General features: G+C 43.8%; 1 protein-coding gene across 1 annotated transcript in view; it reads left to right on the top strand.

The window, feature by feature from the left end:
• The window catches only part of PTPRN2 (protein tyrosine phosphatase receptor type N2), a 608845-nt gene that overhangs the window by 522056 nt on the left and 74699 nt on the right, over positions 1-12090 (top strand). The window contains exon 14 of the mRNA XM_083704687.1: positions 5570-5764. Coding sequence (XP_083560813.1) covers positions 5570-5764 — 195 coding nt within the window. The remainder of the gene's footprint in view (positions 1-5569; positions 5765-12090) is intronic.

The following is a 12090-nucleotide window of genomic DNA, read 5'->3' as shown; positions in this document are numbered from 1 at the left end:
CGCAGGCAGCGTTGACCAAACTACGGCCCATTAGGCAGGGAAACAAATATTCAGTTGTTGCTCATAGTTTTGTGAGCAGTTTCTGAGAGCATAATTTTGTGATTAGGGTGGATGGATAGTCCATGGATATGGGTAGTAAATCTGGTGACACAGGCAATAGAGGTTTGTAGCTTTTCTGTATCGTTGTTATGTATTGCGGCATACACCCAGGAAATGTGAAGAGGACTTGCACCTGTAACTTCATTTGAGAAAAGAATAAAACATATTGGGTCTTTCAGCTACTCAGATATAAAAAGGCTGTGCCAAAAGTAGGCCTTTAATTTCACTTCAGGACAGGTTTTTTGTTCTGGTTTTTTGGGGGGTGGGGGGGTGGGGGGAGCAACAGAGGACTAAATTAGCGGAACTGATACTAAATTTAGTGGAACTGGGGGGTGGGTTCACACTGGCAAGTGCTTAGAAATAACGTCAAGGCGGTAAGCAAACAAAGAACTGCATTGCCATTGCTCAGGGACAGGGTTTCAGTCCATTATTGTTGTGGCGTATGGTTTCTCTGATTACGTTTTTTTTGAAATGGAAGTCATAATAATGGGGATGGTTCACTGGTGGCAAATAAGATTACCAAAACCCTTGACCTCTACTTGGGCCAAAAGCTGAGGTGGATCTAGTCTAGAATCATGTTGTTCTGGGATGGAACCAGAATGCAGTCTGGAGGATGATGGTTAAAGCCAAGGGGCAACCCTTGAGTTTGCTACTTTGTCAGATTTAGTATCACAGACAGAACATAGTTTTACTGGTCTGACTACTAAATATTGGCTGAGTGTCAGCTCCACTGAACAATGCAACATTTATTGCAATCGTCCGCAGCCCATAGACTAAATCAGTGCTAATGGAGAATCTGATTTCTAAACATTTTCTCAGATAGATGGCTTCACTTGCAAGGGGTATTTGATATTTTTCTGATAACCGTTTTATCTGAGCGAGTTTATTGTTGCACGCTGCTATGGTAGTAGCTTAATACCTAGCATATTATAAATTAATAAAGTGAATAAATGAATGTAAGAAAGGAAACAGTGGCGGCCCTGTCGGGAATATACTCAAAGTAAAATCCCATGGTCTGTAGCATCTGAAAAGGTATGTGCAGTGTCAGTGCCCAACTTCACTGGGCGGTCTGTTTCACCTGCGCAGGTGTCACTGCACTGTGAGATCTTGTCCAAACCACCACAGAACAAACCTACAGTTTTAATGACATTGCACGTGGTCATTGCAAGCAAAAACATGTTTCCAGGACAGGGGTCAGCAAACTTTTTCAGCAGGGGGGCTGGCTGACTGTCCCTCAGACCTTGTGGGGGGCCGGACTATATTTTGGAAAAATAATAATGAACAAATTGCTATGCCCCACAAATACACCAGAGATGCCTTTTAAATAAAAGGACACATGCTACTCATGTAAAACCTGCTGATTCTCAGACCACCCGCGGGTTGGATTTAGAAGGCGATTGAGCTGGATCCGGCCCCCGGGCCTTAGTTTGCCTACCCACGTTCTAGGAGTTTCCAGCATGCACAACAAGGTGTTTCCAGAGTGTATTCTAAGAATTCTCCTCTAAAGACCCTTTGTGAATTTGAAACAAAGGGGCACAAAGTTGGAGAGATTAGTACTACCCTGTACTGTGTGGTGCCCAGAATTGTATGTGGTTGGTTGCTAACCTGCTTGTTTTGGCCCAAGAGATGGTTTTACACGGGCCTTGGTCTGGGCTGCTGCATCCTTTACCCACTCAAGAGGTTTCCCTCTTTGCTTGCTTTGCCCCCTCCCATAGAACAAGATGTTCCTTTCAGCTGTTGCCATTCAAGTCTCCTGTTTATCTGTGACAGAAGAGAAGCCAGGAAGGGTTGGGCTAGAACAGGCATGGCCAAGCTTGGCCCTCCAGCTGTTTTGGGACTACAACTCCCATCATCCCTAGCTAACAGGACCAAGTGGTCAGAGATGATGGGAATTGTAGTCCCAAAACAGCTAGAGGGCCAAGTTTGCCCATGCCTGGGCTAGAAGGAAGCAAGTAAAGAATTGTCTCTGCCCCAAGGAATTTTTATTTTCTTGTTCCTTCTGATATTAGAAGCAGTTGTGTTGATAAAGAAAGGGTGGGATGAAGAGAAAACATTCTATTACTTTAAAAACAGAGTGTCATTTTGAGTGATAACAAAAAAAATTCCTTCCAGTAGCACCTTAAAGACCAACTAAGTCAGTTCTTGGTATGAGCTTTCGTGTGCATGCACACTTCTTCAGATACACACACGAAATGTGTGTGCATGCACACGAAAGCTCATACCAAGAACTGACTTAGTTGGTCTTTAAGGTGCTACTGGAAGGAATTTTTTTGTTTTGACTATGGCAGACCAACACGGCCACCTATCTGTAACTGGAATTTTGAGTGATGCTCACTGAAGTCCATCTATTTCAAGGATTCTACTTTGAGCATGACTAACATTGAGCACCAGTCTCGCCCATTTTCTGATGTACCCTTTGTACATCTTGGCTGCACTTCCCATTGTGTAACTCAGATAACCATTCCTGCTTTCTTTGGGTATGCAAAGCAATTACAGTTAACTCAGAAGCTACCATAAGAATGCTTTGTTAAACTCTCAGTAAGGAATTGAATTGTTCTAATATAAATTATTGGTTCATTACTTTTTCCATATCTGTTATCTTCCAACCCGGGGGGGGGGGGGGAGGGAGGCCTCCTTTCCTGCTGCTGCCCTAAGAGCAACAGTTATTTTATATTTCTTAAAAAATACCTTTGTAGAAAAACAGAGATTGCATAACTGTTATGCCATATTCAGCCATATTACTTTTGTATAACTAGGAGCTATTAATTTCTGGTTGTTAACTTGTTCTTATTGCTTCCCTTGCCCCACCTTAATGCCAGCAGTCTGAACAAGGGAAACCAGTTGTAGAGTATAGCCCTGGTCAGGATATGAATACTAAGAACAGGTGGAAGCCTAAACAAATGCTGCTTTTACGTGAAGAGAGAGTGCACAGGAAGTGGCTTGCATCCTCTGTCGGATTATGCATTGGTCCTGTATGCAATATATGTAAAAATATTATTTGCAGCAGTTAATGTTAAATCACATAATGATTCACCTTTTAAAATTCATCTTACATTTACTTTTTACTCAGTTGTTTCCCACTCCAAGAAAGCATATAATGTAAGCAGCAAATAATAATTGATGCTAGAAAGTTTTATTTCTATACAAATAAGCAGAACCATCCAGAATACCACATCGGTGCTGGTTCTACATAATACAGTCGTACCTTGGATCTCAAACGCCTTGGCTCCTGAACAAATGATCCCGAATGATCAAAACTCGGAAGTGAGTGTTCCGGTTTTCGAACATTCTTTTGGAAGCCAAACATCCAGCTGGGCTTCCGGTTGGCTGCATTCCTGTAGCCAATCAGAAGCCACGCTTTGGTTTCCGAACATTTTGGAAGTCGAACGGACTTCCGGAATGCATTCTGTTCAACTTCCAAGGTATTACTGTAGCCCATAACCAAGTTGGGCAAATGTTATTTTAGAGATCCCTTCAAGTACCTATGAAAAGTAACCTCTGATTTGGGTCCAGATACCATGTGGACTGCGGCACAAGAAACAAGGACGGGTTGATATGAAACTCATGCAAATGCATCCCCTACACCATACAAATGTGATTGGGCTCTGGCTGGGGGCTCTGTTATCAGAAAGTGGGGGGCAAATGGAGCTTTCCCTTCAACTTCTGTCTTTGCACCCCTGCCATTTCCCAAAGCAAAAGTTTCAGGAAACCTTGATGGACAGCCATTGCACAACCTACTTATCAGGCTACCAAAGAATTGTCTTACTGAATGGACCCTAATATTATCTAGCTACAAGTCTAGTGCATATGTACCATAGTAGTGGCACATGCAGGCAATTGCTTTAAAAACCTATGCACTGTATGTCATTTAAAAATGAAACTGTAAAGCATGCAATATATGTTAGAGGAATCTAACATATAGCATTCAAATGTTAGAAGTGGGTTTCCTGCATTTTAAGGGCCAGATAGAGAATCCAGGCCTTGGAAATGAGCTGGACTCCTAGAATCTACATTTTGAAAGTTATCTGACAGCCCCTCCCCCCCCCCCCGGTTTTCTATACATTTTTGGGGAAAACCTGCCCCAACCACCCCTGTTTTCAGTTGTCTCCCAATGAGTATGATGTAAATGCCAAGTGAAAAGGGAGCAGAGAAATTGAATAACTTGGCTACACAATTCTGAATGGTAAACTGTCTCCCTGGTGCAGTTAGGCAAATTTAGACTCCGAACCAACGGTCTTATGAGGAACCCCCCCCCCCCAATTTTAAATGGTTCTAAAGATTACTTCAAAATGTTGTAAGCCAGCCCTGCTGTGTTTGGGGACCCTCTGCTGATGGTACTACTTAGCATTTATTATTATTTTAAAAATTTATACCACCCTGTACCCTTAGATCCCAGGGCAGTTCACAACACAAAATTGCAATATAAAAAACACAAAATACATAATACAGTGGTACCTCGGGTTAAGAACTTAATTCGTTCTGAAGGTCCATTCTTAACCTGAAACTGTTCTTAACCTGAGACACCACTTTAGCTAATGGGGGCTGCCGCTGCACGATTTCTGTTCTCATCCTGAAGCAAAGTTCTTAACCCGAGATACTATTTCTGGGATAGTGGAGTCTGTAACCTGAAGTGTCTGTAACCCGAGGTACCACTGTAAAAACAAGAAGCAAAACAACCCATTAATTGCCCTTCAACAACACATTAAAAAGGGCATCAGATGCCAATCAGCCAAAGGCCTGGTTAAAGAAGAATGTCTTCGTCTGGCGCCTAAAGGTGTATAATGAAGGCACCAGCCAAACCTCCCTGAGGAGAGCATTCCACAAGCCGGGAGCCTCTGCAGAAATTTATTCCAAAGTAGCTTTACTGACATCAGTATTCTAGAGTATGTAGGTTCCAGTGGTCATAGGTAAAGGTAAAGGGACCCCTAACCATTAAGTCCAGTCGCAGACGACTCTGAGGTTGCGGCACTCATCTCGCTTTACTGGCTGCGGGAGTCGGCGTACAGCTTCCGAGTCATGTGGCCAGTAGGACTAAGCATGACAAAGCCACTTCTGGTGAACCAGAGCACGGAAACGTTGTTTACCTTCCCACTGAAGTGGTACCTATTTATCTACTTGCACTTTGAAGTGCTTTCAAATTGCTAAGTTGGCAGGAGCAGGGACCAAGCAACAGGAGTTCACCCTGTCACAGGGATTCATAGTTTTGACTCTAATCTGTATAATTTGGAATCTTGTGCTTTGCACGAATCCTAACAATAGCGCAACAATCCTGCATACAGACCAAAGCTGGTGTTGCATTTCTCCTTCTGTCTGGCATGCAGTTGTTGTGCATATGAAGCTCAGAGGCAGTAACAGGAATCCAGCCTGCATGTAGGGACAAACCCCTGTGTATTAAATGTGTGTTTTGGTGGATGATTTCTTAGAGTCTGGATTTTAATCCCGGGATATTGCTTCTCTCTGTCTCCTCTAGGAGTTGTGCCGCCAGCGTATGGCAGTGAAAACCTCCGACCACCCAGAGCCTCTGCATACGTCTCGCATTAACAGCATATCTTCGCAGTTCAGCGATGGGCCCATCCAGAGTCCTTCTGCTCGAAGCAGTACTTCATCCTGGTGTGAAGAACCAGTCCAGTCCAACATGGACATTTCTACTGGGCACATGATATTGGTAAGGTGCTAAGGCTGTTGAATTCAGCTAAAGAGAGGCGCTTCAGATGCACTGTGGGAAATGCAGTGCATAAAACTTTATTTTTAAAACCAAAAAAACAATTCAAAGTGTTGGTGCTGACCTTTAAAGCCCTAAACGGCCTCGGTCCTGTATACCTGAAGGAGCGTCTCCACCCCCATCATTCTGCCCGGACACTGAGGTCCAGCACCGAGGGCCTTCTGGCGGTTCCCTCGCTGTGAGAAGTGAGGTTACAGGGAACCAGACAGAGGGCTTTCTCAGTTTTGGTTTGCAAGCCCCCTCCAAAGAGGCTGGCCCCTCTCACTGTCCTCGGAGCTTGCCTACCGGTAACCTCCTCTGGCTGATATCTCGGACAGACCAGGGAGATTTTGATAGGCGACATTTTCCCAAGCGTGGGTAAAATGCACAACCCCTCCCTCCTGCTTCCGCAGGGGAAAGAAAATAAGTCAGAAATCTATTTACATGATGTTTATTTCTGACATTACAGCACTAAAGAAAAACACGTCCTTTCAGTTCAGTTCTTCCAGCAGGTCTGACAAACTTCCTGAACATGCGCAAACGGAAGGTTTCAAATTACACTCTTCACAGAGACTTATCCAGCCTGCGAATGTCCTGGGAAATTCTTCTTTCCCACAGATAGGTGCATCATGTGATGTCATCAATCTGGCTGTCTGCAGCGGTGATGTTTCCATATACTGACACTCAGTAGTGGTGCCCGCCCTGTGTAATGCCCTCACTTCAGATGTGAAGGAAATAAGCAGCTATCTTAACTTTAAAAGACATCTGAAGGCAGCCCTGTTTAGGGAAGTTTTTAACATTGAATGCTGTATTGTTTTTAACACTCGATTGGAACCGCCCAGAGTGGCTGGGGAAACTCAGCCAGATGGGCGGGGTATAAATAATAAATTATTAGTAGTATTATTATTATAAAAACAAAAAACCCCGGCTCTTTAAAAGCCAGTAGGATTGTTATCTTCTTACCAATCTTTTTACTTTAAAGTAAATCTTAGCACTTTGGTTTTGTTTCTTCTCATTGGTGTCTTGGAGTGCAAGCCCAGCCCTAGATCCAACAGGGTGTGCGAGTTTAGGATATGGAGCATCTCTGGTTCAGCCCGAGATACACAAACTTAACTCCCACATCCCAGGGCTGAACTTGCTGCGTGGAACCTATGCCAGTGTCATCCCCGAATAACGGGTGTTCTGGTGGCAGGAGGGACTTATTCTGGACTCGTAACTCAGTTTAGCTCAGTCACGTGACCTGGGAACCCAGCAGAACTAACATCAGCAGAAAGGGTGGTATAAGTCAAACTACATTTAAAAGGCTTGTTTTCCCTCTGCCAGGTTTAGGCCAGACCAGCCAGCAGCAGCCCTGCTGCTAGATGGAATAAATTAAAGCGCTAGCTTCAAAACCTTAGAAAGCATCCTCTCACATGGATGGAAAATGAATCTCAAGATTATTGGGCAGCAAGAATCAGAATGGGTGCTTGGAGTGTGCATTGCAAAAAGGCCAATATTCTGTCACCTGGCATGGCAGCAAAAGGGGTCTAGGTCTAAGTTCTGTTGACAGTCTAAGCAGATATATTTGTGTAGCTGTGTGAACACTGGATGCTTTTAGGTGTTTTGGGTAGGTGAGAAACAGCTTGGCTTCTTGCTCTATAATTATGTCATGGACTTGGCCAACACAATCTCTGATGACGAGTCTGTATTGTCTCCTTACAGCACTGCTTTTTTCAAAATGCAATTCCTCCACCTCCTCTGTCATTACCTTCTTACTTTTAAGTTGTTGGTTTTGTGGTTTTTTTTTTAATTGTTAGAATTGAACATAAACTCTAAACTTTAACTGCAAAAGCCAATTTCAATAAATTTCTATAAAACTGACTTAAAACTGTTAAACACCAGGTACTGAGTCTGAACAGTTTTCCTAGCTAAATAACTTCCTGGGGCTCTGAATTTTAGCATAACAGACGCATTCATATATGAGAATTGGATTCAATATGCAAAAAAGCCCCAACACACAAAAAACCCCAACCATTACGCCTCCCCCCATGCTCTGCTCCAACCTATTGGTTTACTTTCTTGTAGGTCACATCTGGAACTAGATCACTAATACTTTGGTCTTACAAAATAATGCCTTTAAAAATTAAAGAAAACCTTGTCTTGCTAAAGTTTGTGGTTTATGCCCCCAAAAGTAAAGCTCATTTTGAGTTAAGATCTAATAAAATAAAGAAATATAAATGGATATGCACATGCTAAAGAAATGTTTACAGTAATCATTTGTTTATTAATATTTGATCTGTCAGCTTGACGAAAGCTAGCTGGAATTGGATTCAGGTTGCATGTTTGAGCACTTTTCTGTGTTTTTTAGTTGGTTAGGAATATAGCAGGGCTGTTTCATTATCCTGCACTCAGTTGTTGTCATTCAACCTTGAGTAAGCAGATATTTGGTAGATAAAAAAGAGGACAACATGTGTTATGCATTAGGTTGTAAGGGTTCAAAAAAGGGCTGCTGAAATGTTGATACAGCACCTTGGGAATCCGAACTGCAAGGCATTCATTGCGAGTGTGTACAAATTAAACCCACTGAGCCTAAAATAAGCAAATAGCAATGATTCATGAAAATTCTGTGTTGCTTTGCCTTGGTCTCTGTGAAAGACAAAGGGCAGGCAAAATATCTGTTCTTATTAGAAGGCGCGGTAATAACAATTTTTCAGGAGGTCAGATGGAAAGGGTTTCTTTTGCTTGAATGCCAAGAAAAGAAAGTTAAATGGAAGGTTGAACAGATGGTGTTTTGTCCAGTGCTAGTGTTTCCAGGATCCTTTTAAAGACGTGCAAGTTGAGCATATTCTTTGAGTATGGAGAGTTATATTGCTGGTGATTAGTGGCCGGTGAGCTTCCTCCAGAATGCACATCTGATTCTATTCTAAAGCTCGCTCATCATACATGAGTACACATATCATACATTTGTTTTCAATGGAAATTAGCATTCTGTCTCCATCTGTATCTCTCCTGCTCTCTGTCATGCCTACACAAATGCAGCCCTGTACTCCACCATGATCATGTCCCCAGTTGCACATGTGAATGCCACATATACCTTGCTTCCCTTCCAGTAGGCTGCATCTGAATAGAGCCAGGACAGAACCTTTGTTCCTTCCCAAGGCAAGGAAGGACAGCTTGGGAAGCAATGTGTTGGGAAGCAATGTGGGAGTGAGTTATCTCGCTCAGCTGCCGATTTAAGCCTGTGGCTTAAAATGAGACTTTGCTCAGTAGCTTCTGTCTTTGGCTCCAAACTCTTCCACCATTGTATCCCACCATGTTTGTCCTTCAAGAAACTCCCTGGTCATCACCTGATGTATTGGCTACCTTCTGTTTTTCCTATGTGACAGAGATTGCATGCCCAGGAAATTTCGTATCGATACAATGCTAGGCAGATAAACGTTAAATATGGAAGGTTTGTAATACTTCTTATTTAAAAAATATCATTGTTTCCATAATTGGAACACCAGTTGCGTGAGACCATATTTATGAGATCTGTTCTACTCTGTGGTCTGTGTATTTGCAGTTGGACGTTGAAAATACCATGTCTTTGGCATTCCAAATGAGATAACATGACTGTGGATGGTTTTTGCCTTCCTATTAAAACAACAACAACAACTCCTAATTATTTATTCAAATATTCTTGCATGTTGCATTTAAAATAATCTTTGTTTAAGAAAACAAAGCCTTGAGAACGGCAGTGGAAACCCTAAAAACTGTGGTTCGGTGAAGACTCATCAGAAAGAACCTTTACAACGTAGATATGTATTAAAATATAGTATGCATTAATTAAACTCTCATTACTTTGGATAGGGGCGTTCAATCACTATGCTTGAAAAAATGTAGCTGGTCTGAAGGGAGGAGAAAAAAATGTTTCTGTGTATGTATTAGTGAGAAATTGTCTTTTAATGTGGGTGCCTAGATAGTCAAGCAGAAAGATACCAGGAAATGAATTACTCTTTGCACTTATCTTACCTGTCAGGGAAAACTGACTTGTACCATTCATTGCAAGAGGCAGCTTGGACTCTTGCCTTGGAGGCACAACTGTTGTTTCCCCTTTTCTTTGTTCTTAATTTTCGTTCGGAACAGCTAAAGGCACATTGTGTTTTGCTACATTATTTTTTTCTTTCGTGAACTTAGAAGTGGGGATTTACTTACTGGTTTTATAACCTGCTTTTCAAACTAATTTTCCAAAATGGCCTACATTTAAGAGACACATTATAAGAATATAAAAATGCAACAGTAGCAATCAAAGCACTAAGATACATGGCAATGCAGAAGAAAATAATGGGTGGCACTTCATTATTTGTGTGCACCTCTTTTTAGACACCATCCTATGGAGAGAATTCCACACTGTGGTGCCAGCACTGAAAAGGCCCTGTTCTTGATATCCACCAATAGTATACGTTAATGATGGACCAGAGAGCAAGAAACTCCTACAAATTCATATAGGCAAAGGACATGCTTAAGATAACCTAATTGCTGCCAATAAGGGCTTTAAATTTCATTACCAGCACTTTATCTTCATCCCAGGAATCAGCTGGTAACCAGGACAATTGATGTAGGATAACTGTCATTTGATCTGACTGCCTTGTTCCCAGTGGTGTCCTGCCAACCACAATTTATACCATTTGCAGTTTTGCAACTGTTTTTTTAAAGGCAGCCCCATGTAATTGCAGCCTGGATTGAACTAATGGATGGTGAAAAGAGGCCAGATCCACCTTTTCTAGGTAGTTGGCAGACCAAGCAACTAAAACTGTTAAAATCCCTCTTAGTACCACCTGAGCTTCCAATGATAATGGGGGTTCTTTCTCCTCTCGTGGATCAGACAGTGAAAAATGAGTGTTAGAATGGGCTATCATCTGCCCACTGGTGATGCTGTAGCCCAGATCGTTTGATAACATCATTTAGTGGTTATAGGGAGACCAAAGGCGATCCCTGTGGTACCCCATAAGCTAAAGGCTTCTAGTCCAACATAAGATGGATGGTGGACTTGGGACCATAGGGTATGGAGGTGGTCTTTTGTATTTCCACTGAAGAAGAATTCAATTTTCCTGCATTAGTTTGCCTGTAACTTTAACAATTGCAAATTTGCATCCATGTTTCTACAAGCTTCCAAACCGCAGGGGGTAGCCATTTTGCATTTTTTGGCCAAAAATCACAGGTTACCATGCTGGCCCAATAAGGAAGAGTATCCAAAAGCCACAGTAGTTTGATACCTGTACAGAATTCTGTGTGGAATATATGTGCTAGAAGGGCAGTAAGAGTAGAGCAGTGTTTCCCAACCTTTTTTGGGCAAAGGCACACTTGTTTCATGAAAAAAATCTCGAGGCACACCACCGGAGGGCTCCCCGTGCTTCGGGCCAGTGTCTGCAAGCCTTGCGCGCCCGGCAGGAGCTCCTGCCAGGCGCGCAAGGCTTGGGGCGGCAGCCTGTTGCCCGAAGCACAGGGAGCCCTACGGAGGGCTCCCCGTGCTTCGGGCGAGTGTCTGCAACCCTGCGCGCCCGGCAGGAGCTCCTGCCAGGCGCGCAAGGCTTGGGGCGGCAGCCTGTTGCCCGAAGCACAGGGAGCCCTACGGAGGGCTCCCCGTGCTTCGGGCGAGTGTCTGCAACCCTGCGCGCCCGGCAGGAGCTCCTGCCAGGCGCGCAAGGCTTGGGGCGGCAGCCTGTTGCCCGAAGCACAGGGAGCCCTACGGAGGGCTCCCCGTGCTTCGGGCGAGTGTCTGCAAGCCTTGCGCACCCGGCAGGAGCTCCCGTCGGGCGCGCGAGGCTTGGGGCGGCAGCCTGTTGCTCTAAGCACATGGAGCCCGCCTCCCTCTCACGGCACACCAGGCAAAGTCTCGCGGCACACTATTGTGCCGCGGAACACCGGTTGGGAAACACTGGAGTAGAGGAACAGAAAGTTAGAGCCCATAGGGGTATTGCCAACGGGACATGGTCCAAGTTACATAAATCCACAGACTGCTATTGGAAGGGCAAAGGGAATAGGTGCCTCTCTTGAAAAATGGCTTGCCTTTTTATTCCTCAGGCAGTAGACTGCTTTGACTGGGAGTGGGAAAGTGCTCCCCACATGTGGCCTGCCTATATTCACATTGCTACACCTGTCGTTTCCTATACGGGGGGAGGAGCCTGTGGCCTTCCAAATGTTGCTGGACTACAAATCCCATCATCCATGGCCATTGGCCATGTTGGTTGGGGCTGATGGGAGTTGGAGTCCAACAATGCCTGGTTCTGCAACTCTGTCCCATAACTACCTAAGGCTTTTCTATTCATTTT

This window comes from Podarcis gaigeae (assembly GCF_964106915.1).
Source record: "Podarcis gaigeae genome assembly, chromosome: 12".
NCBI classification, from domain to species: Eukaryota; Metazoa; Chordata; class Lepidosauria; order Squamata; family Lacertidae; genus Podarcis; species Podarcis gaigeae.
This window is presented reverse-complemented; position numbering and strand designations above follow the sequence as displayed.